Here is a 25,809-nt window from a genome sequence, read left to right on the forward strand (position 1 = left end):
AAGAAGTAAAAGTACTTAAAAGCAAAATGAAGTGTTGCGTCCACCCTTTGGTTTCCCCCAACACTGTAAGCTCTGTTAGCACTGTTGTCGTTGTTTGCACTGTTCTTGCTGTTAGCACTGTTAGCTGTCGGATTAGCCGTCGCCACGTGAGAGCAATCAATCATAGATATGCTCAAAATTTTGAATTAAGCAACTTTAAGGAGTTAAAGTCAAGTCCTAGGTTAATTAATGCATTAAACTGAAGTTTCAAGCGCGAAACAGTTTAACAGTTAAAGTGTCCATTTTAGCTGAAGCATTTAAAGCCGTTGAAATGTCAGCTGAAGTGGTAGTGCTTGAGGTAGTTGTAGTGTAAAAATGAAAGCAGTTGTCACCTGGAAAGCATAATTTGGAAGGAAAACAGAGCATGCTGATATCCTGGTTCAAATTTGATTTGGTTTTCACTCTATTTGATTGTGCACCCAGTTTTCCTCTTCAATGAGGGATAATTACTAACATTTCAGGGTGCGCTTAATTGATTCCAAATAAAATTGTTTCTATAATTTGGCTTAACTGGTTTGTGACAACCTGACTGATTGTCAGAGTGCTCGTATCCGTTTGATGTAGCAGTGTTACTGTGTTCTCAGCGATAACTTTAGCTAGAATGATGTTGTATATGTTGATGCATACCTGATGATGGCCTAAACTACTAAAATAATACCCTAATTGTTTCTAACTGAACATGAACAGTCAGATACCGGAATCTAACAGTGTTTTTCACTCATGTAATCTAGGAAGGCTACTTTGGTTTCTCCAGCTGTCAGGGCTGCAGGAGGTGTGAATGTGGGCCAGCTTCCATTCGCTCCACCTGCCATCCCCTCACCCACAGCTGTCCGTGCCGCCCGGGGGCTGGAGGTCGTTACTGCGAGCGCTGCCTCCCAGGCTACTGGGACTACAGCCCCGCCGGCTGCCAGAGTAAGTCATCCGTCCTTCATACAGCATGTCAAATGTTCTCTTGCTCTTGACCATTTGTCAAAACATTCAATGCAGATAACGCTTTCCCAGAGGAAAAGGCTGCGCTGAGTGCTCATGTTCCCACACCCACAACCACAGTAGTGTTCATGATGTCAGAGCAGCATCTCCTGAGAGAGCTGACCCTGTGGCCGGAGACTCGCTGCTGAGAGCTGTATGACATCACCATGCAGCCATAATCTACACTCACACACACACACAGCTGCTAACACAATCCCACACAAGAGAGACCACAAGACAGATGTGCAGGCCTCAAGCCAAACTACCATCTGTAGGTCTTTACATACTGTATGCTCGATAACTGCACTGACCCGTTACCAGCTGATCAACAGTTTAGGCTTTCTGTCTGACACTCTATGATAAACTGCCTCTTTTCTTTTTTTTTTTCACAGAGTGTGACTGTGAGAGCGGCCACTGTGATATGCACACAGGAGAGTGCCTGCTAGAGGCTGCAACAGTCAACCTGTGCAACATCAGTAAGTGGACTTAACAATTGTAGCAGAGAATCACCTGCAGCAGTTTTTTGAAAAGAGCAAAAGACAAATTGTTTTAAGTTACAGCATTATGCAACTCTGCTGCAATGCTGTAATGCACTCATCTTTGGTTTTAGGTTGTGACGAATGCATTTGGCATCTGATCGGGGACTTGCGGTTGTCCAATAAGACCCTGGACCAGCTGAAAGTCGGAGTGCTGAACATCTCCACCGGCGCTGCTGCCAACGACAGGCTCAAATTCTACAACTACACCGCTCTTCAACTGCAGGTACAGACACATGAAAGAAAAATGACAGATGTAAATGCAAGAAAATAAAACATGATTTAAAAGACAAGTTAAAGCTGCACCAATCAATATTTTTTATATAAACATTGGTTCAAATGAAAATGTGTAAAGTACGGTGTCACTTGTTGAGATAAACTCTCAGAGATTTATCACCCAACTCTCTCTTTCTTCTCAGCTCTACAAAAAATGTAGCCTCTATGAGCTCATTGTTTTGGTGTAATGCCCCGCAAACACTGTACACAACCTTCCCAGCACCCAATGAGAGACAATGTTAGCGACTAGTTAGTGAAGCAATACACAATGGTTCCGGAAATACATCATGCTGGTCTAATAATTGAATTCATCTGCTTTGCTCCCAGTCTCAGTTTCAAGGGTGGAGAAATAAATCCTCTGTGATGAAGGCCCAGACTGGGGAGCTGGAGAAGGCCACAGACACCGTGGTGGTGGACATCAAACAGCTGGGAGAATCGGTCAGCAAAGCCAGCATCTTTCATTTAAATAATTTTAACCAATCAATTAACCAAAGTTTCTGGAATTTAAAAGGCTAAATACATTTAACCCTTCTTTGATGTTTTGATCATTTTGTTTTTGTTAAGTATATGGCATACCTTTTGGCAAGGGTGTGAGTTTTTATTTTTGGAAAGTTCAACCTCTGCTCTTATATTAAGTTGCCAAAATACAGACTCTCAAACAAAAATGTCCCAATTGAAAACCCATCAAAAATCCATTTTGATCACACAGCTATTACAGTATAAAATAATGCATTATATTATATCAGGCTTTCTATCTCGAGCCCTGACTTTAATATTGTAGTTTTTACTCTGTTCCACCAGATTGACACATTTCCTCATGTTTGCCCTGGAGGGACAAATACATGTTATTTTCCTAGTTTCCACTAAGGGTGTTACTGCTGTACTTTGGAGCACTGCAGTGTTGGATGCAATGCGTCAAAAATATTGTTGTTACTAATCATTGAATAACCCGGACTGTAAAAAATATTTCCATTTAATATACAGAAAATAAATATTTTTTTGTGAAGGGGTTTTATATAAAAACAACAAAAGGGGCATTATGTAAACAAACTGGTATTTAATGTGTTAAAATATTTACTTCTGTGAAAGTTGAAAATGATTTTAATACATGCATCTTTATAGCAGTTATAAGTAGGGGACACTTTTGTCCTCTAAGGACATCAGTGCAACTTTGTTAAAGTCGGTGTTATTTTCCCCATAGAAATACAATTTTCATCAGTTCTAACCATGTGCATCAGATCAACTACTGTACTATACTCAAAATTCCACTAATGTTGCCTCAAACTGCTTTTCCTCATATCAATACGCTTCTATACAGCATGTCAATCAAATCCAATGCATAATTTACACAACATATCATAGCCGACTAGTGCTGCAACTAAAGATCTTTAGAAGCAAGTGACTTTTCCCACTAATTGATTTCTCATTGATTAGTTTTTGTGTTGGTATTCCAGGAGAATGTGGTGAAGACTCTGGGGAACAAGCTGGATAACGACACGCTGGAGACCTTCACCCTGGCTAAGCAGCTCAGCACAAACCTCACTGATATCAACCTACGCATTGAAGGTACCAAACGGCTCTGGTCAAGTGCAACTGACTCTTTTGTCCTATTAGTGTCTCATGCGTTGTCTGCAATCGTAAAGTTTTCCTACTGGAGAAAATTAAAGTGCATAATGCAAGTGTATTAAGGACAAAACAATTCCACCTTTGAAAAGCGCAGTCTGGCCGCAAATTAAGGCGCAAAGGCCTCTTATTAAATCATAGGTTTGTTTGGTGTGAAACATGCATTAAACCAATCAGAGTCTCATCTCACATTCCCTTTTGAAGTGAGGTGCACGCGCCTGACCCATTGCTGTTTAGATGTCAGATTCGGCACATGGGAAAAGCGTGTTATTTTTGCAGTAAAAATATAGTTCTTGACAACATTTAGATAAAATGTTTGGATCACACCAGTTAGAAACAATCATACCCAGCCACCGCTGAATCCAATTCTACAAATAGTATGATACTAATAATATTAGCCTGTGTTGCCTGATATTTCCATTTGTTACTAAGCACAAATACCAGGTTTAAACAAATTGAATAGATGTGTATAGTGCAGAGACATCAGCTGCAAAACGCCAAAGTTAAGGGGGGAGATTGCCTACAGACTTTGAAGTAGCCTTCATCTACAATCACACACAGAGGGTTGACAAGAGAGGTCTACACCATGCGTATAAACAGCTCTGCTTGACTCATCATGAGACATTTTGTGACAAGATTTTTGTTTTCCTTTACATAATTAAAACATTCCACCATAAATTGGTGCATAAAATTTCACCAGAATGTAGGCTATGAGGAGTTTGACCCTCAAAATTTCCGTTTTGAACCTGCCTTACTAGCTGAATATTGTGTCATTTAAGTAACAAATGGTACTGTGGCATTTGTTTTGGACCAAGTTTTTACTGGTCAATGGCACAATCTCTTTCTGCTGCCTCAAGATAGCAATGTGCCAACAATGCTCCTAACCACACCTCATTGTAAGACCATGGGCGCAAGTATATTTACTACTTATAAAACGTCGCCACTGTGCGTGATAATAACAACTGCAACCGTCTGAAAATAATGATTGACAGTTTGCGCTGGGTTTAAAATAGGGCCCTGAATATACAGTAACTTAGGAGTGCTGTATTTTATAAAACCATTTGACCTGTTAGTCTACACTTGCAATCTAGGTCGCCTTTGTATTAACGTTCCTAACTCATGTATGTGTGTGCTAACGTATGTGCACAGAGATGATCCATGACTGGGAGCTGTACAGTATTCACCAGGATGTTGATCCAGAGTCGGCCAGGCGGAACACCGAGCAGGCCCAGGGAATGGTGACATGGATGAGGACACTGGATCTGTCCCCGCTGGAGCCCATCGCCACTGACGAGTCGACTGAAGCCCATGACTGTGAGGAGATTTACAGCAGCTCACAAAATCAGTGCAAACACAAGCAGAAAAAGGCTCAACATACTGATTATTTCATGTTTTGGCAATGAGTCGCACTCACAAAACTGTATCCAAAATGACTTTTCTGTAAGCTGTGTGCATGTTAAGGACACAGATTGGAGATGCTAGTTGGGGTTTGAGACTCAAATGCTAACATAAAGATGCTAATATGCTCAGTATTCTCAACAAAATGTTAACAGAACAAATATATAAATATACACCATGATTACCATCTTAGTTTAGCCTGCCAGCATGCTAATATTTGCTAAAAACAAGGGCGCTAATTTGAATGTGGATGATGGGAACAAGTCCCTAACAATATTTTGGGAGGAAAGAATTGTACATACCAATATTTGAGCAAACTAGTTTGCAATTACTTTGGAGTGAAGTTATATTAGATGATTCCGTTGTGCCCTCCCAGAGGCTACGGTTCCTCTCCAAGACGACCTAGCATGCTGGCATTTGATTAGCTGAAAGTAAGGGGGTATCTAAAGGCTAACATCACTTGCAAATATCGTATTTAGGGCCAGACATGGAGTATTTTTTTATTTTTATTATATTTTTAAGTCTAGGGGTTTATATATTAGTTAGAATAAATGAATGTATCATTGAGGTGAATAGGTGCCACATGCACACAAACAAAAAGACACAACAGAGGAGGGAAGAGTAAATCATGCCTACATGTGTGCTGATTTAGCAGAGATAACATTAAATGAGTAAAGTTGATCGCCAGGAGAAAACATATTTGAAAGATATACAGAATGCTGGCAGCCTTTCTGCATTATATTCCATTTTATTTTTATAATTTGAATTGTCACCTGTCGCCTGTATTTGGTGTTTCCCTTTACATTAATAAAGACATTTCCACCTTAAATTGGTGCATGAAAATCCACCAGAAGACAGGAAATTAAATGTTGATACCCAAAATGTCTTCGGGGAGGACCCCCCACACTTACCATGTGTCCCCACCAATGTTGAAAGGCAACCAATAAGCACTCAAAATAAAGTACAGCCGACCAAACTAGTAATACTAGTAGTAAGTTATTTGAATGAATTCATGCCTCATGTTTCTGATTGTGTTTCCAGTGCTGAGGCGTATCCGTCAGTTGGAGAAGAAGTTGATGATCACAGACGGCCGCCTCCCCCCTGTCAGGGAGATCCTGTCCCGCTTCTCCGCCAAGCTGTCGGATGCTCAGAGCTTTCTGCAGAAAGCAGCCGCCACCGTCCAAGAGACGGAGGACATGAACAGAGCCAGCATCCTCAAATTCCAGGGGAATGAGGTGATTTCCCATGACCCCTCAGGCTCCTCCCCTCTCTCATCTCACCCAACACTCCCTTCTCTTTATGTGTTTGTCAGTATGGATGGATGTATGAGAAGACAGTCCTGCTAAAGAACTCACAGCCCTCCCTGCTGTGAGGGAGGGTGCTGGCACGGGGATCCTCCTCTAAGTGCTGTCTGCTTTAGCTCCTCTCACAATGTTTCAAACAATGTTGAGTTTTGCTTAATCACACCGAGGCAGCTCCCTGGCCTTAAAAGACATTAGAAATGCTTGACTTTAGCATAGACTGCAGCGAGAGAGAGATCTGCTTGTTGTTAGCCAGGCGTGTCAGAGAAGTCTATTACTGGTGGTATTTAAGTGCCAGGAACAGAAACACAAAACCATCTGTGGGAGCTTTGGACTGTTACATTAGGAGGAGGCCTTCACAGGGGGAGCACCAATGGTGCAATTACATTTTTTTCCCATGATAGAATCCAGAGCCTACACACAGAAACATGACTATTCCCCTGTGATACAGAAGAATAATTACTGTATCGAGACAATTCATCTTATGCGAACTCTGAGAGTTAAAAACTTAAACACTGAAAAGCGTGTACACTGCTCAGCAAACATTATTCACAATATTAAAAAAACAAAACATGATAGTTGCCAAAGAAGAAAAAAAGATCACGTAGACGCTCCATCCAACTTTGTATCTAATTGTTCTCCAACTGTGCTCATCATTCTGAAGCCAGAACACAACACATTTGAAGGATGACTTATGTTTCATCCCTGTCACCTAAAAAGAAAGCAACAATTGTCTGATGTTACTATTTTTACTTTACATAACAAACATGCGCAGGGTGGGAATTTGGCATAAACAGCATTGCTTATCTTGAGACTTATTTTGTTGTACTATGCTGGAGTAGAAATAACTGAATAAATGTTAACCTGACGAATCTGCTCCATTTGAATCTATGCATGATAATCTGGGCTGCCATAATTGCAAATCAAGGATCCCATACAAGTCGATTTGGTCTTCACAATGGACATAAAACATTTGAATAGTAGGCCAACAGCAGAAGATATACTCAATTACATTAGATTTATTTGGGGAATAAAGTAGTAGTAGTTGTAGCGCAGAACAAACCTGCAAGGGTGGACATAAATGGCAATATTTCCCCAGCCCTGTGTTTGTGTATTTTTTGGTTGCATTTGTGTTATCAAGAGTGGAGATCTCCATGATCAGGATCCCTGCTGTAAATCAATGCTTTGAATGGTGCACTAACCAAACATGGAGCCCCTACTAATCTGGGGCTCCTCCTAGCTTCAGCACAGACCGGTGGACACCAGCTGCAGCCACAGTGTGCACACGGCCAATCAAAGGATCACACCATTGTGCCATACTCAGTCATGCGGTTACATTAAAGGTGGGGTTTGGGTACTGTAAACTATCTCCAACAATCACATGCCTTCTATGAGAAGAACCTGCTCATTAAACATTACAGAAATGTGTTATAAGCAATATAAAATATGAAGCACTATAAAAGCTACAACAAGTATATCTGGGCAGTTATAGCTGGACACAGTTTTTCGGAATTCTTACCTTTATTGAATTGTTGCCAGTACAGAAAGAGGGACAGGCCATGCAACAAAAGTCCCAGGCTTGAAAATAAATAGGGAAAATTAAGGTTGTATCGTATGTGTCTTAACCACTAGGCCACCATGATGCTCCAATACCACTGTTTTTCTTCTATTAATACCAACATGGTGTTGTACATCTCTGGAATTAATTAGTAATACAAGTAAAATCTTGAACTGTTATACTAACGGATTATGGTGGCATTTTTTTTTATAACAATTGAACCAAATCAAAAGAAAAATGCAACAAATCTACTTGGTTGTATTTAGCAATGGTTTGACTTAAAACAAGTACGTCTGTTAAGTAAATTACAATAAGTCAGTGTTAACTTTTGATTCCACAGGGGACATGAACAACAGTCTCCTGGGTGAAAGTCCTGTATCTGTTTGACCCACCCAAACTTCCTCCCTACATGGCCTTCTGCAGACTATGATTAGAAATGTATTTATGAAATTTGTATAGGAGACCAGGCTGGTGTGTTGAATATGGATCTGGAACCAGGAGGTGGTTAGCCTAGTGTAGCATAAAGACTGGAAGCCTGGGGAGACAAAGCCATCCTAGCTATTTCACATTGCTTCAAGTCTTCATACTAAGCTAAGATAATCGCATCCCAGCTCTAGCTCCAAACTTAACACACAGAGTGAAAAAATAGTGATTTTGCCTTAATGACAAACCATTGCTTTAAAGATAGTGTTTCAGGGTGTCTCAATGGCCAAGACCCTAAACATGTATTTGCAACATGGAGATCACCTTTTCATTTCATATGGATCTCTACTTTATCCTAGTTCTAAAGCATGAATTGTGGCTACATCTAATCATCTTTATTTTCTTGGGTCCCCAGGCGAAGCAGCAGAGGCTGACAGAGGACCATGCTGCTGTCAATGATACGCTGGAAATAGCCAAAGGCTCCATCTCTGAAACAGAGAGGACTGTGGCTGAGGTGGATGCCATGGTGCAGGTGAGGCCCACATGACTGCGAGGACCTAGTACTGTCAGGTGGGACCTGTGGTGTTTTCATTAGCAGGGGTCGGTTGTTAGAATGGAAAGAAATCTCTGGCTCCCTGCTGTCCAATGATGCTCAGGTTTTCTTTATGGCTCACTGAGTGGGGGGTTATGTTTCATAATCTAATAGACTGAGATATGGGGCCGCAGTATCTCAGAGATTGCATTGAATTTATTCATGAAATGGATTCTCTGAGACGCAGCCCGTGTCCTATCTGAAACTGGCCAATTTGATTTGGAAGCAATTTGTGGATGCCAGAGATTGAATAAGCTGTGTTCTCAAACAGCTCTCCCTTTTTAGTCAAGTAGCTCTGTATTGAGTTACTCTGTGAATTACAATTATCCTGAGGTAACAATGTTAGCTTGGCTCTAAATAAACTTTCTGAGGATGTAAGAAAAGCACCTCTACAGATACTACTGGGGAACCTGAATGCAAAGCAGTGGAACGTCCTTGCAAATAGTAAATTAAATGTATTTTTGTCTGTGTGTTTGCACGTGTACGTCTGTGCAGAACGTGACAGAATACCATGCGGCGATCGATGGCGCCAGCAAAAGACTGATTGAGAAGACAGAGCGTCTCTCGCTGGCTGACAGAGATCTGGTGCAGAGGGCCGATGAGCACGCCGACGAGCTGGACAGACAGGCCAACGCATTGGAGGAGTGAGTTAGACTTATGAGTTACAAATTATCAAACCAATGAAGAGAGCAAAAGCAACAAAGCATTAGTCCATCCTTTTAAGACTTCTCTGCCATGTCTGTGGCACTGAAAAATGAAAACCTTTTAAAATGAAATATAGGTTCAAGTTTATTTATTTTAAAAAGCTCAGTAAAATTCTACTGAGTCACTCTAATTTTAAGAAACCTGCACATGAGTACTCCATACAGTGCATTTGTGGGGGGACTATTTTCAGGCGCAAATTTGTACACATTCCATGCAATAGTTAGTATTTGTATACATTTAAATGTGTATGTATTAATGGAAAGTAAACAATGTGTCTTAATGGTAATGGTGGAACATATACACAGGGCAGCAATATCTGTGTTCCCATTGATGTATTTGTATGTGCATTTTGAAGTACTGCATTAGAAAAGCTGAATTGAAATTTGATAAAAAACTTCCTCAAATTTGATAAAAAAGTTTTCACAGTCGGTTTTTTGCTCTAAATGGGTTCTGGAAATGTGAATGCTTGTCTTTGTCTTCAGACAACATGAAACATACCCAATACTGGCTGACATGTAACAACAATTAAAACTTGGAAGAGTTATATAGTCTAGGCAACTTGTTTTGTTAGCAGTTCCCGGGTTTTTCAATATAGTCATGTGATCCATTGTTAATAATATTTGATATATATATATAGATATATAGATATATAGATATATTGATATTGATTTCAAGTTAGACTGCAACATCTATCATCCTATCTCCACCAGGGATCTGAGAGAGAGTGACGCCAATGGCTTTGTGCAGAAAGCCATAAGTGCCGCCAACGTCTACAACAACATAGTGAAATACATTGACGATGCCAACATCACCTCGCTCACCACCCACAACTTATCCCAACGAGCTGAAGATGTATGTTGTATCGCAGAAATACCCCGTATACATTCACTGTAATAGCTGTCAATTATGTGGCTTTGTTTTCATATATTCTGTGTTTCAGGCCATCACTGGGATCAATATGCAGCTTGGGTACCTGGTAACACAGAGCGACAACGTTTTCAAGGAGTCTGTTTCATTACATTCTGAACAAAAAGGTATTGTGCTGTCACAGAATAAGATATCTGTTCCTTCTTTTTTCATTGTTAATGTGTCCACTATCTGAAGTCACTTTGACTTTTCCCGTATGTCCCTGCAACAGAGGTTGAAGCCGAGGTGATTGACAAGATGAAATACATCGAAGAGACCAAAGAGACCATGGATAAAAACACCAAAAAACTTGCAGAAATAGTGGAGGATATCAGTGGAATTCATGCAGGTAAGACAATACTTGGTTATTCTAAAAATTGCTTTGCTCTCAAACCCACAGACAGATGAGAAAATCCAATTTCCAATCTGTGTGTGCAGTACAGAGGATAGTCAGCGATGTGCTTAGCCTAGCTTAGCACAAACACAGGGGGGAAATGGAAACCACAAGTGTAGTTCCTGTTAGACTTCTCTTTCTTTGTTTGAATTAAAGGGTTGTTTCACCAATACGTTCTCACTCCCAACTCGTCAAATATGACGCACTATGGATTCCACTTGCATCAGTTTTGGAAACAGGGACAGAGTGTTGGTTTCAGCTCGTTACATGCATAGTGTCTTTTAAAAAAGAAATTCCAACGTTGGTTAACGTACCTTTTAGGTTTACTTACGCAACAAACCACTAGGTTAAACTTAGGAAAAATTGCAGTATGGGTTAAAATAAGTATGTTTATAACCTATCTGGCGTTAGTTGGCGTAGCAAAAGTAAGTTAAAATAATTGAACTTACACTGCCAGACAGGAACAATGGTCTCCTGGGTGAAAGTCATCCCATACTCCCACCCGCCCTACGCGGCCTAACTCTATACTACGTAATTTGCTCTGAGCGTCTGATACTGATGTGGATGGGATTACATTGGAGTTACTTAAAATCTGGGTGTATCTCATACAGATGCTAAAGGTTGCCAAGCGGAGTCGATATCAGAAGAGTCGGAAGTGAAGCGGGATGGGTTTACCCAAATTGCAAAAGAAAAAGAAAGAAAATCATAATTTCTCACGTACCTAGTCATATCTAGCTGCACACATAGATTTGGTGTTATTTGCCCAGGTTTTATGCTATCTGTCTGTTTTTGGTCAGTTAGAAGATCTGACCATTTTAATTGGGTTTTAACAGGTCACCTTTCCTATAGGCCCATGAGATACATTATATAGACCTTGACATAGTGTATCAGAATTAACTCTCTGTCACCCTTTGCCTTCATTCCAGACAGAACACCACAGCGACTGGAGTTTACCCTGAACGTTTCTGAGGGGACTCTCAACCGCTCAGCGGAGGTCCTTCAAACCATCAACCCCATCAGCACCAAGGTGGAGGTGTGGGCCAACAACATGAGAAACAACGAATACTCTACAACTGCTTATGAACAGGCCGTCCTGTCTGCCGGGGAAGCAGGTATGTTTACTGCTTCTTGGATATTTTAAAGGTCCTCAGTAGGAAATTTAACAGTAACTCCAAAATGTATTAACTCTGTTTGCAATTTTATGTTTTTATCAGTTTTCTTAAGTCTTTTTGTACATTTTATCCTGTTTAAATTATCTTGTTTCTCTCTATCAATGTACTTTTTAGTGGAGAACCTGAATGTACTCGTTCCCAAGCTTCTGGACAAGCTGAAGGGGGTGGAGGAGAAGAAGCCTGTCAACAACGTGACCACCAACATCATAAGGATCAGAGAGCTAATAGCTCAAGCCAGAAGTGTGGCCAATAAAGTGAGTTCATCATTTCGAACATGCCTACAATATGGTCAATTAGGGACCAAGTGTGTAGTGCTATTTGTTTCAATTTAAGAGAGGTGCTTGTCGCTCGTTTTGAAGGCTATTTAAGCTGCGCTCCTAGGTTGGCAAGTTAACATCCATTAGTCAACCATAAGTGACAACACGTTCAAATGTTAGACGGACTTCATGAATAGTTTCATCATGTTGAGAATATTATGCGGCAGTTAGCCAAACATCTGGCCAAGTAGTGTAAACCACTATGATGGATGTATTAGATTGTAGTTAACATGGCATTAAGCATTATATGTAAAGGAACTCCAGTAATTTGTGTTGGATTGATTTTATTTACTTACTTTTGCCAAGACAATAAAGCCTAAAGCCAAAAGCATTCAAAAGATCCAGTCTAAGAATTGTTTTACTGCAGGTAGAAGTCAAGCTAACTTAATTTCACCGGGCCGCTCAAAGGCTTCTGTTTAAGTGTATATGTTTTTTTGCGTGTTACTCAATGCATGAGTTGACCTTCTGAATCAATCAACACACCATAAATATCAATATGAACACTTTGTTTTTATTGGCTCTATTACATGACATATTTTAAAGTGATGATTTGAACTTCAAATCCTTAAAAAATGGATATCCTAATTTCATCCGGATACTGCTAACTGAGAAGATTCTATTTCCTCACTTAGAGAAAAAGAAATGGCGAAGCGTTGTTTCGGTTGTCCTACAGCACCAGACCTATATTTAGGACAGTCAGCTTTAGAACTGTCCCATTTACTCACCAGTTATCGGTTCAAAACTTGCTCCAATAGCTGGATTGGGTATTGGTGACAATAGGCCGATCTTATAGTGGATACAATTAGTTTAATGGAGAACAATATAGTATATTTATATGTATTTATTTGTGACATTTAGTTTTACAAAGTTAGGAAAGCAAAGCAATGTTTAAGCCTGATGTCATGTTACACAAAAAAGAAAGGCATTGGTATTGTGACTTAAAAAGTCAGATCGGTGCATACCTATTTTGAACAGATTTTTTTAACATGAAATTTGAAATTGATGGTACTCAAACTGATGTTGATGTCACCATAGGCTCTAAGTCATTCTGGTTTTTTTTTCTACCCCAGGTCCAAGTGTCCATGCAATTCAACGGTCAGTCCTCAGTGGAGGTTCATCCTCACGGCAACCTGGAAGACCTGAAGACGGTGACATCCATCAGCCTGTTCATTAGAGTGGACCCTGACAAGGATCCCATAGAGGACCGTTTCATCTTATACTTGGGAGACAGAAATGTGAGGAATCCAGGGAAAACTAATTTGGTTCTTATGCCTTTTGGGGTAATCAGTTACTATAAAACAAATACCTACCAGGATGCTAAGTGGATACAGATGGGAGCCATTACATCCCGTAAAAGCACTTATGGGGAACTACATGTCATGTACATTTAGCTCACAACTCTTCACTCTAAGAAATAAACTAGAACCAATAAGGTTTGTCGGCTTGTCCGTGAAATAACCTTCTACCAAGGTTCAACAGGGAACCCTTTCAGAGGGTCTATCTAGAACCCAACACAAAGGGGTATATTTAGAGCCATCTGTGAAGGGTTTCACCCTGAACCCCCTATGGGGGGGTTCTACAAAGAACCCTTCTATGGTGTAATTGTTCAACCCAGAACCCCCTCTGGAGGTTTTGTCCAGAACCTTTGTACCTTCTTAGGGTGCTAACAAGAACCCACCCAGAGAATTCTACAGAGTACCCTTTTATATCACAAGGGTTTCATCTAGAACCCAAGATACCTCATGAGACTCTATTTAGCAGTGTCTGGTCTAGGAGTATCTTTTAACGACCATGCTTTCAACAATCCTTGAAAACTTTATTTTTCCAAAAAGGGTTCTTGATATGAACCCTTAATGGAACCCTTAGTCTTAAAAAGAAACCTTTAATAACAATTTCTGAAAAAAAACGAAATTGTCCTGGATAAACCTGAGCTCTTCAGGAAGAACCCTTTTGGAACCCTTATTAGTAGTGGTAAAAAAGTGAACAACCTGGTCATTCCTCCGTGTTGTATGTGTTGAGTAGGCACTACGATAGTTAGCGAGGAGGTTTTTAGGGCGGGTATGTGGCCCAGATCTGCTGCTGAAACTCTCACAAACTTGCACCTAGAAGCCCAAGGCAAAGATGAAAGGCAGAGAATTGCTTGTGGACATGAATAGTTTGTTGTGATCATGGCGGCAGGAATGACAGGCTTTGAAAGCGCACAGTTGCCCTTTCAAAAGGTCTCCAAGAGACGCCTGTTACAATAGTGCATGTGTGTGCCTTCAAAGTTGGAGTTCATTTACATAAATACTGTTAGCCCACTCCCACCGGGGCACGGTAACACTGCAGATACCCAATGTGAGGCCTCCTTGTTCTCTTTAACCACACTTCACCCTGGTGATTTCCCTGCCCCTGTAATCTATGCAGTGGTGTTTTCTACAGCTTTTCAGTGTGGAATAATGCCTTCAGCAAGAGCCCAATAGGTAGTCTCAAATGAAGGATGTTTCTGTTTGTCAACCCATTATATTCCAAGGTTGAATAAGATAAAATATGATCATTTCTCTGTTGGAAACTCATACAGCAGTGGTGAGCCGTTGTCAAATGACTAAATAAAGGCCATGATGGGAAAATGAACAGGCTTTGAACTCACCCTGAGGCTTTTTTTTTTTGCTCACAGGGTAGGAAAGACTACATGGGACTGGCTATCAAGAATGACAACCTGGTTTATGTGTACAACCTCGGGGGTGAAGATGTTGAGATCCCATTGGGTTCAAAGCCTGTCAGCCAGTGGCCAGCAGTCTTCAACTACATCAAAGTGGAGAGGTAATATACGTTAATGAAAGTGTTTGGGCTGTGGATACCCAACATATGTTGAGGCGAGAGGCCAAGATAAGTTTAGCAAGCGTTATTTAGCCTTCTTCCCGATGAGCTAGCATAACATGGTTGATTCCAATGAATTTCTTAGATCATCTAGTAGTATATGATACAAGTAGCTTTAAAACTGAGCCCAATACAGCCACTGAAAGACAATATGTCAGCAGGTTATGGCTGTTAAAATGTCTGTGCTCCTTTGTGCTCCTTGCTTGCAGGCTGGGCAAACATGGAAAAGTCTTCCTGACCATCCCCAGCCAGAGCTCCGCCGACGAGCAGAAGTTCATCCAGAAAGGAGAAGCTCCAGGCACTGACTCGCTGTTTGACATCGACCCCAAGGATATAGTGTTCTTTGTCGGTGGTGTCCCACCAGACGTCAGGGTAATGCCTTTTACAAACATACCTAAGTACACATAAATCCTTATTTAATCAAATGTTTTTTTCCTAAATGATGACATTCTTTTATATTTAATTATTCAGCTTCCACCTCCTCTGAGTCTAGCTCCTTTTGTGGGCTGCATTGAGTTGGGTTCGCTGAACAACGACGTGATCAGTCTGTACCATTTCAAAGAGACTCACAAAATGGATGTCAGTACATCAACGCCTTGCCCCAGGTACAGTACACAATTTCATGATTAGGGCCCTGGGGCCAAAAATTGCTGTTGGGCCCACACTGACCCCATCCTTGCCACCTACCTAAACTGGACTGTTCATGTGCCCTGTCACCTCCAAATTCCAAGTACAGTGCACACAGAAGTCTACAGACTTATCGGCATTGCACTACAGCTATACTCCTTACGTTCTTACCTTTCACAATAAAAGAGATAATAGGCAACTTAAAAAAAATAGCATACTGTAGGTATCACCAGACTGTGGAAATGGCTAATAGTGGAACAACTGGAATAGTGTTTACTATGGACACTCTACAATCCAAAAGGGCCCCCGTTGATGGGGGAGACAATTAGGGAGAGTGCTAAAAAACATTGTTTCCACTTGAAAAGTCATATTGCCACTTTAAGCCTTTAAAACTAGATTTTGTTGCTTAGTTGATACTGCAATTTAGTGGTGCAAATTCCCTAACAAATTAGCTATCAATCAAATGAACAGAACCAATTGGCGTTCAGTAAACCTGCCACTTTCTGGGTAATTTTTAGTAATCCAGCCCTCATTTTATACTTTTTGTCCTTGTTGATTTACAAATGATACATCCAAACAAGATGACACCTTCTGCATTATGAAAACATCAAAAAGTATGTTTGGAAATAACATTTCTCCTTCTGCTCTCAGGTACAAGTTGGCATTTTCCCAGAGTAGCATTGCCAGCTACCTGTTTGATGGAACGGGCTACGCACTCATCAAGGATATTGAAAGGAGGGGCAAATTTGGTGTCGTCACAAGATTTGATATTGCAGTGCGAACTGTCGCAAACAATGGTGTCCTTTTGCTCATGGCCAATGGGGTAAGTCTAAAGGCTGTTTAAATGTGCTTCATTCTTTAACCTCTTCAGTATATTTTCGGTTGCGCACGGTGGAAATGCCGATATAAAAGATCATATTAAGCAGCCAGATAGCAATATACATTAGCTGGCACAGAATGAGAGGATTAGCCTGCAGCCTGAGCTTGTGCACATTGACAAATACCTTGTCTTGTAGAAATACTGTATAGTTAGTTGATCAGTTCATTGTTCAATGTAAATGAAATGTCACTGGCAAATCCTGATGTATTTTAACTTCTTCTTTTCAGGATAATTTCTTCCTTTTAGAGTTAAAGAATGGCTTCCTGCGCCTAATGTACGACTTTGGCTTCAGCAATGGGCCACAACTTATTGAGAATAACACACCAAAGATGCAAATAAATGACGCAAGATACCATGAGGTAGATTCCCTCTTCTCATTTAGAATTTAGACAATTTCAACTTCAGCTTGTGAATAAGTTATGTGACGTTTTAACTGTCGCGTTGGGCCTTTTGCACAGGTGTCAGTGATCTACCATCAGTCAAAGAAGGTCATCCTACTGGTGGACAAGAGCCACGTTAAATCACTGGAGAATCCAAAAACCACGCTGCCGTTCTCTGATATATACATCGGAGGGGCTCCCTCGAGCCTTCTCAAATCCAGGTAGGTTAAATATACTTGCAACCAAACATATTGTTCCCAACAGGAACTGCATTCACAGTATGTTTCTTGTGTGTAGACCAAAACACTTCAAAGCTGAACTGGCCATCACCCTTTGGCCCCAAGTGGCAGCTGAGAGCAACATATTCCATTTTTGAAAAAGTTCAACTACTCTGGATGAGACAGTTGCTCACTGCTGTAAAAGCTGCACTAATAGAGTAGGAACACGCTGTAAACTCAGTATTGAAATGCATCTACTATCATGTAAAATTGCTATCACAAATGTGTTTAGCAAACGCTTGTCATTTACCTATCCGGCAGACACAGAGCAGTCTGCATGCTCTGTAAATGATCTCTGCCGCTCTGCAGAAGCTGTGCGCAAACTTTTCCTCTAAGGTACTGATAAGTCATTAGCATTCATGTCTCAAACACGTGGCAACCTGCGGATGCTGAGAAAGGAAGCCAACGCGGAACTGCCAGAAGTTGCAGTTCCCCTAATGGCCAATTTATGCCGGCTCCAAAAGCAAGTCAATCTCCATAGACCCCCATGTTCAAATGCCCCACTTCTTTATAAATAAACATGTTTGCAGCCAGGCGCCAAAAAACGTTTTGGTCTCTTTCGCTAATATCCCAGTTTATGACTTTACTGGGGGTGAATTATTATATAACTCACCACCATAAATGGTATTAAGGCATATGTTATGTATGATTAGAGGTGTGGTCACTTCGCTATAACGGTAAAAAATGTTGGTAAAAAGTTTAGTTTAGTAAGTTCACTCTAGCCAAAATTAGCATCCCAAGTGGTATCCAAGTTAACATGAATTATGGATGCACCTTGCTTATTTAGCCAGCTAGCGTTAGTTGCTAAAGGTACCTTCCAAAAAAAAGATGGTGGCAAAAAAACTAACTCCGGGCTTCAAAACCGTGTTCCACCAAGCAATGGGTGAAAGTGACTATATCCACTAGCAGTTTAAGAGCAAATGTATTTTATTCAGATGTCGGAAGGAACCAAACCAGAGCTAAAAGGGAGTTTACATTCAACAGGTGGCCATCAACACAACTCCAAATGACCGTTGCACTGTCTGCTTGATGTGTAAATAGGCAACTGTTTGCTAACTGCTAGCTTTTTTGTGTTCGTTGTTGACTTCTTTTGCCTCAAAGTGTCCAAAAAGTCTATTTCTACAGCTTGAAAAATTAAAATCAGATGAAAAACATTTTATGTTCGTCAAGATATTTCCTTTCAGTAACTCTCTCTATGTATGGGGAAGATAGGTAACTGAGTATGAGAAACCCCTTTGCAATTTGCCAGGACACGTATTTCTATATAGATAACGTTACTAGTGCAGCTTAGAAATTCATAATAAGATGGTGACAAAATGTGTATCCCCACAGGCCTGAGCTGTCTGCTGTCGTGGCCTTGAAAGGCTGTGTGAGAGGTTTCCAGTTCCAGAAAAAAGACTTCAATCTACTGGAGGAGCCTGGCACCATTGGCATCAGCAGCGGCTGCCCTGAGGAGTCCTTTGTAAGTGTTCCCTCCACCCTTTTACTTACTGTCGTCAGCGATAATGCACTGCATATATCCCTATAGGACCAATACCAAATCAGATGATGAGTCCTACAATAAGTAAAACCTACATCTGCATACAAACTTTTAGTCTCAATTGAGAAAAAAAGATTTGGTTGTTCTAGTTAAACAGCTCTCACGTGAGTTAAACATGGTTCCAACTGGGGGATTACAGAACCGTAAGCTAAACGCAAAGTGAAAGGTAACGGGTGATGAAAGTGAGTTGTGTTTTTATATTGACAGATGTCCCGTAAAGCCTATTTCACCGGAGAGAGCTACCTGGGATCCACAGCAAAGATTTCACCCTTTGACACCTTTGAGGGAGGACTCAACTTTAGAACGCTGCAGCCCACCGGACTCCTGTTCTATCTGAGTGAAGGGGTATATGCAAATCTTTGTTTTTATACAACTGGGGGGCAAAACTAATTGAAAGTTGTATAATGCAAAAATGTACATGGGTGGGTGGGGGTTTTTTTTGTGCAATTTGCGATTTGCAAGGATTTGGGGTTCAAATAAGGATAAGCACAAGTATGATTTAGTCATAAAAAGACATATCAAGAATATCACATTGAATATTTCTGAAATAATTTGTAATTGTGCTGTCATGTAATAGCTATTACCTTATTTTCTCCCACTTCAGTCTGATGAGTTCAGTATCTCTATGGAGAATGGAGCTGTGGTGCTGAACTCCAGAGGCACTCGGGTTAAATCGCACAAGAAACAATACAATGATGGAAGGACACACTTCTTAGTGGCCTCAGTAAACAATCAGAAGTAAGTATTTAAGTTTGCAGCTGCAATGTCCTGCCGACAGCTTCCTTTTGTGCACAGCTGTGTTGGATTTTGAGTTTCACTACTACCTGTTTCTTTTCAATTGTATGACGTTAGACATACATTTAGGAACATGGGGAGTGTTAAACTCCTCTTAGAGCCTCCATGTTAGAAATTCTATTTGATTAAAGTATGTTTTAATATTTATTTGGCCTATACTATAGCAAAATAACAATAAGTGTCACAATTAAATGACTGACTGGTTGAATTGTTCACCTTAGGTATTCACTATTGGTGGATGACAAAGACAAGCAAGAGAAGAAACGTCCATCATCTGCCACAAGATCCTCATCAGGTTCTGCTGTGAAGACCTTCTACTACGGAGGGTCGCCAAGCAGCAGCTTCAAGAACTTCACAGGCTGCATCAGCTACGCCTACATCAACAGGTAAATCCCCACAGAAACAGTCACTACAGCCTAAAGCAAGAGGGGATTGAAACTGATTTATCTTACAGGTTACACTAGGCCAAATCCTTCACTTCACATCACTGCAACATTGAGATCTTTCTAATCGAGGATTTGGGCTGAATCCTCCTGCAGGGTTGAAGTTCTACCAAGAACCATTGGCTTCTGAATAAACTTTATTTGAAGAAAGGGGCCTCAAGGGTTCTTTTTAAGACTAAGGGCTCCATTAATAACCCATCTCATCCAAATAACCTTTTTTTGGAAGAAAGAGTTATTTTAGTATAGTTGAAAGCATGGGTGTTAAAAGATCCTTCCAGTCCACACCCCGAAACACTGTGATTGTGATCTATGAGTGTTGTGGGTTGGACGGTTTCTTGCTAGAACCCACTGGGTGGGTGAAGATGAGACCATATGAATATGAAAGGGTTCTCGGTAGAACCCCCTGGATGGGTGAACATGAGACCCTTGGAATATGAAAGGGATCATGGAGACATGCTAGTGTGTCGATAGCTCTCTTACATGTTTAGCACTCTTGCACTCCCTCTTAATCACCCCTTCTACCTGTATTTCTTTAGACAGGACCGAGACATTGAGCCGGAGGACTTCCAGCGATACACAGAGAAGGTCCAGACGTCCCTGCAGGACTGTCCAGTCCAGCGCCCCCCTGCTGCTTTGCGGTCAAGGCAAAGGGAACACACTTCTAGAGCCGAACAGGGCCAACCACAAAAGGTAAAACAAAGAGTGCCGGAACATTAGCTTTTTTGGGGGATCTTTGTCATTTATTTGCAATGATCTGCATCATCCAGACATTCAATAAATACTCCCACAGGTTAGCCCCCCTCTGGGCCCGATGGAACTGAGGAGTGATGACCAGGAGCCATCAGAGCTGAACATAGAGCCATGCTACTTCTCCTCAAGTCCCAGAGCAACCCGCCAAGCCTTCCACTACGGCGGCATCGCCAACAGCAGGCAGCACTACGCAGACCTCCCAGACTCCCTCTCCAAGAGGTATGTCAAGCGAAGAACTCTTTACAAGTGACCTCAAGGTCAAGTGTGTTTCAAAAGCTCACTCTGCACTCTCTAAAGGGTTTTCTTTGCGTCTGCACGCATGACTTAATGCGTCTACCACCTTCCAGGTCCCACTTCTCCTTGTCTTTGAAGACCCACTCGTCCTTTGGCCTCATCTTTTATGTATCTGATGTCCAAGAGGACAACTTCATGGCTCTCTTCCTGGCCCACGGGAAGCTTGTATACACCTTCAACGTAGCAGACCAAAGAGTCAAAATCAAGAGCGTGGAGAAATACAACGACGGTGCTTGGCACAATGTGAGTTCATAGACGGATTTCTTCCGTCAATACTGCGTGTATGCATGGGTGGATGCGCGTTTAGTTCTGTGTCAACAATTTCTACAGTGATGATTTCTTTCTCTCTTCCTGCTGAAGGTTGTTTTTATCCGTGATGGGAGTATGGGGCGGTTAATAATTGATGGGCTCACGGTGCTGGAAGACAGAGCTCAGGGAGGCAACATCTCCTGGCATGTCAGCAGTCCTCTCTTTGTCGGGGGAGTTCCTCCAGAGAGGGCCGAAAAGAATATTCAGGTATGGATTCAAGTTTATGTGAGAGATTTAACAATTAAAACATACACAGCATGGGTCATTTGAAACACACGAATATTGTATCAAGGTCTGTAGCGCTGAAAAAGGTATAACCTCTTACAAATCTCGACAATTTATTAATTCATGTTTTTTGCAACCTTTGCAAAAAACTGTACATGCATAAGCGGCAAAAATGAGAACATTTATTTTGCATTTCGAGAATAAAGTTGAAATCTAGAGAATATAGTCTAAAGTATTGTCAACGATTCTACTTTATTTCAACATTTTGACTTATTCTCAACATTTTGACCCCATTCTTTTATATTTCATCTTTAACCCTCAACATCTCAACTTTTACTGTCAACATTTCGACTTTGTTCTCATAATTTCACCTTTATTCTCGAAGTGATATTTCAACTTTATCGCCAACAATTTGACTTTATTATAACTCAATAAATAATCTTTCTTATGTCCTGCACAATTACTGAGAGTTTGACTTTATTCTGGACATTTCGTCTGTCTTACATTCTCAAAAGTCTAAATAAAAACCGTCCTCCTCTAATTTCTTCCCATAATGCCCCTGGCTCAAATGCTCTTATGAAATTTGGTCTTCAAAAAAACCTGAGTTGAACTGAGCAAGGATGTGTTTTAATTCGTATGAAGTTAACTTTTCATTTGTAAGAGGAATTGAAATTATTTTTCTTCCAAATCATTCATCAGTGAAATATCAAGCTCCCAAGAATAACCCCATCATTTTTATCCAACATTCTCATATGTGTCTCTACGTGTGTCCCTTTAGAGGAACTCTGCATACAGCTTTACCGGCTGCCTGAAGAACCTTCAGCTGGACGGGCAGAGGCTGTCCTCCGTGGTAGAGACGTTTGGGGTCACCCAATGCTTCGAGGGACTCTCTGAGGCCGGAACATACTTCTCAGAGGAAGGAGGATATGTCGTGCTGGGTACATTTCTAGCAGTTTTGTTTATGGGAGACAAAAGACACAGGAATGCTCTTCTTTGTATGAATGCAAAGATTGCACAGAGTTGATTCTGTGCAATCTTTCTTCCCATATGTTACATCGGGCAACTGTTTGCCAAATTGAACATCTGTTATATTACACGGCTCGTTAGATTCCCTTTTGGAAAAAAACCCACAAGCCCCACTGGTCTCTCACCATCCCTGCGTGCACGGAGAGAGTTTGGTTGGGTGGGAGAACTTGATGACCTCGGTGCAACCGTGGTGAAATTGTGTCTCTGCTGGGAAAGGAGAGCAGAGGGAGAGAGGGGGGGTGAAGGCCCCAAGGAACTTTGAGAACTGAGCTGCAGCTGTTGACGAGCGGAGTAATTTCACACGTGCACGCACCGCAGAGAAACACGGCTGATTAATGTGGCAGAGAGGTGAGGCCCGGAGTGGATGAGGTACCCAGAACTCACTTCATCTCTCTCGCTCTGCTTCTCTCCCTCAGATGAAACATTTGACCTCGGGCTGAGGTTTGAGCTGGTGATGGAGGTGCGGCCCCGCGTGGCGTCGGGGGTACTGCTGAATGTGCGCACGGCGGAGGGCTATTTCACTATGTACATTCATCAGGGGACGGTAAGTGATTGGCAAAGAAAAACCATACACATTTGGATCTTCCGTTCAAAAGTATGGATGCAGTGTTGGTGTGTGTTCCCAGGTGGTGGTTCTTGTGAACGATGGGTCTCATGAGTTCTTCACAAAGGTGTCACCGAGACAGGGTCTGTGTTCTGGCAACTGGCACAGAATCACTGGTGAGATTTTCCTAATTAAAGCTACAGTCGGTAACTTTGATAAAAAATATATATTTTTGTCATATTTGCACAGTATATTTTTATGATTAAACTCCTTTACTTCTACTGAAGTAAACTTTTAAATTCATGAATTATTTACTCGTTACTAAGTATTTTATAGTGTGGTTTTGCTACTTTTCAACGTAAAGTATCTGAATACTAATATTATTACTTATACTTTTAAAAATGATGAAGACTCTCCGTAGTAAGCCACAGTGCTTTGGGTTCATTCTAAAATAAGCTTCTTGACAGCTTGTTTGGGTTGATTTTGTCTAAACCAATGCATTTCATCCTTGCTTGATCTTAGTGATTCGGGACGCCAACGTCGTCCAGCTGGACGTGGACTCTGAGGTCAACCATGTAGTGGGTCCTCTGGACCCCAGCTCCACAGATACCAGGAAGCCAGTGTTCATTGGCGGAGCTCCAGGTAAACCCAGGAACACGTTTCCTGATTTTCTGCTGTTAAACTCATCTATCATCACAGCTCTGTAATCATGCGACGCACTCCTCCCCCTGTCAGATCTTTTCCTCCCAGAGAGCATCCCCACCAGGAAGCCCTACGTGGGCTGCGTGAGGAACCTGACCATCAATAACAGCCGAGTGAGCTTCAGCAAAGCCGTTCTGGTCCATGGGGCGGTCAGCGTTGGAACCTGTCCGGCAGCGTAACACTTTCGTCCACGCCATCACCATCCCACAATACAGCACTGACCAAACACGTTAAAAAAACGTTCTCTCTGTCTAACATAACCATTTAAAGAAGTATCGTCACTGTTCTTTTCACTCAGATGTTTGTCATTGTTTCTCTCTTCTACTGTTGTTTTTTATTTCATTGTTTTATTGTTTTACATGAAACTGTCTCATGCCAAGAATAAGACCAAATTGCCCCAAATTTGAAAATAACCAAAGAGAATTTATGAGACGAAAATTCCAGGCTCACAACAATCCTGAGGAACCTACAGTGTATCCATGATTTAGACTTTTTACATTATATAAAAGATGTTAATGCATTTTATGTTCCACCATCCCACTTTATACTTACAATGACACATTTTCTTTTGTACAAGCTCATGTTCAAAATGTTTCTTTTTGTACTGTTTTATTTCTGATAAATAAAACATATTTTACAACCATGTATGGATATTGATTTAAGGGGCGATCGCTAAAACGGAGGACATTTCATGTGTTTTTTATGGCCTTTTTGTTCTTGTTTAGGAATGTTTAAAATATTAGTAATAAATATATGTGGATACTTTAAAGAATAATCAATAGATTTATGATTTATGCCCTTTCCTCAACTTTTCCGTCATATTTTAAGAATCCTAAAATAACATGTTCATAAAATCTCTGCACAACACGTCTCTCATTCAATTTTGAAACATATCCATATTTGTTTTTAGTAGGTCTACTGACAAAATGCCAGAAAAGATTGAGCTCAGATTGAGCTGTGCAAGAAGTATAATTCATATTTAAATCATCCTTAAATTTCTTTAGAAAAATCTTTGCAGGGTAAATTTAAAGGGAACTTCTTAACTTATATTTTTAATACAATATTTGTTCTGCAATGGCCAAACTTTTACCCAGGGAATAGTCTTAGCAAAGTTACTCCAACATGTAATGACATAAGGCTTTGTGACAGCCTAAGACTTAACCAGAGAGGGAATAGCTCTGTTTGTTCTCTTACAGGATGGTGGATGGCTAATATTGGGAAATCTCCTTCAAGGAGAGGCTATTCCTGTCCCAATTGGAGTTTGCAAATCCTTGTGAAGAAGGGCTTTATCAAATAATAAGTTACACCCATTTATAATGTATGAGGGGTAGATCAACAAATAACAATGTGTTTCCAGTCCTAGACTTTCTTATATATATAGATTGTAATGTCTTTATTTCATTTAATTGATTTTTGTATAAAGCTTTCCTCAAAGTAGAAAATCCTCATATTTTCCAGGCATCAGAACTCTGTGGTTTTGGAAAGAATTTCAGGAATGTAATGAAATGTGTTAATTATAACGCTATTACCAGGCAGTTCTTCCCCTACTTTTACAATAAACAGAGGCACAAAACTAGGCTGTCCAATTCCTCCATCTCACTTCAGCAGAAACAAAAACATTCTTCCAAAAAAATCATATATGGAGCAGTTCAGACTCTAGATTTATTTTTAAAAGCATCTGGTTTACTATTGAACTTGGTAGTGAGGTATTAGCTATTCATGACTGCCATCTTGTGGCAGCATATGGTATCTCCATTATCATATCAATCAGTCCACTTAGGTGTGCTTATTAAAAAGGGTTATAAATAACATTAGACTTTGAATATCACAACGTTGAATCCATATCCAACAAAGACCATCATCACCTTAAACTTTTACATATAGAAAAGAAAACATAATTCTACAAAGAAAGCAACCACGGCAAAAGATTAGGTGATGAACCCTTAAA

At 40.7% G+C, this 25,809-nt stretch overlaps 1 protein-coding gene across 1 annotated transcript in view; it reads left to right on the forward strand.

The window, feature by feature from the left end:
- Positions 1-24,498, forward strand: part of lama4 (laminin, alpha 4) — a 32,693-nt gene extending 8,195 nt beyond the window's left edge. The window contains exons 7-40 of the mRNA XM_054618669.1: positions 771-951; positions 1,401-1,484; positions 1,619-1,770; positions 2,148-2,258; positions 3,275-3,386; positions 4,593-4,757; positions 5,883-6,076; positions 8,539-8,655; positions 9,211-9,359; positions 10,131-10,272; positions 10,361-10,454; positions 10,559-10,675; positions 11,647-11,832; positions 12,007-12,146; positions 13,280-13,444; positions 14,866-15,011; positions 15,278-15,440; positions 15,540-15,673; positions 16,347-16,518; positions 16,803-16,934; positions 17,034-17,176; positions 18,566-18,695; positions 18,981-19,118; positions 19,378-19,511; positions 19,790-19,954; positions 20,548-20,701; positions 20,802-20,980; positions 21,109-21,298; positions 21,416-21,571; positions 22,368-22,527; positions 23,032-23,159; positions 23,242-23,335; positions 23,682-23,801; positions 23,895-24,498. Coding sequence (XP_054474644.1) covers positions 771-951; positions 1,401-1,484; positions 1,619-1,770; positions 2,148-2,258; positions 3,275-3,386; positions 4,593-4,757; positions 5,883-6,076; positions 8,539-8,655; positions 9,211-9,359; positions 10,131-10,272; positions 10,361-10,454; positions 10,559-10,675; positions 11,647-11,832; positions 12,007-12,146; positions 13,280-13,444; positions 14,866-15,011; positions 15,278-15,440; positions 15,540-15,673; positions 16,347-16,518; positions 16,803-16,934; positions 17,034-17,176; positions 18,566-18,695; positions 18,981-19,118; positions 19,378-19,511; positions 19,790-19,954; positions 20,548-20,701; positions 20,802-20,980; positions 21,109-21,298; positions 21,416-21,571; positions 22,368-22,527; positions 23,032-23,159; positions 23,242-23,335; positions 23,682-23,801; positions 23,895-24,040 — 4,893 coding nt within the window. The 3' untranslated portion in view covers positions 24,041-24,498. The remainder of the gene's footprint in view (positions 1-770; positions 952-1,400; positions 1,485-1,618; positions 1,771-2,147; positions 2,259-3,274; positions 3,387-4,592; positions 4,758-5,882; positions 6,077-8,538; positions 8,656-9,210; positions 9,360-10,130; positions 10,273-10,360; positions 10,455-10,558; positions 10,676-11,646; positions 11,833-12,006; positions 12,147-13,279; positions 13,445-14,865; positions 15,012-15,277; positions 15,441-15,539; positions 15,674-16,346; positions 16,519-16,802; positions 16,935-17,033; positions 17,177-18,565; positions 18,696-18,980; positions 19,119-19,377; positions 19,512-19,789; positions 19,955-20,547; positions 20,702-20,801; positions 20,981-21,108; positions 21,299-21,415; positions 21,572-22,367; positions 22,528-23,031; positions 23,160-23,241; positions 23,336-23,681; positions 23,802-23,894) is intronic.
- Positions 24,499-25,809: the final 1,311 nt, after the last annotated feature.

Source organism: Anoplopoma fimbria, chromosome 18 (assembly GCF_027596085.1).
Source record: "Anoplopoma fimbria isolate UVic2021 breed Golden Eagle Sablefish chromosome 18, Afim_UVic_2022, whole genome shotgun sequence".
NCBI classification, from domain to species: Eukaryota; Metazoa; Chordata; class Actinopteri; order Perciformes; family Anoplopomatidae; genus Anoplopoma; species Anoplopoma fimbria.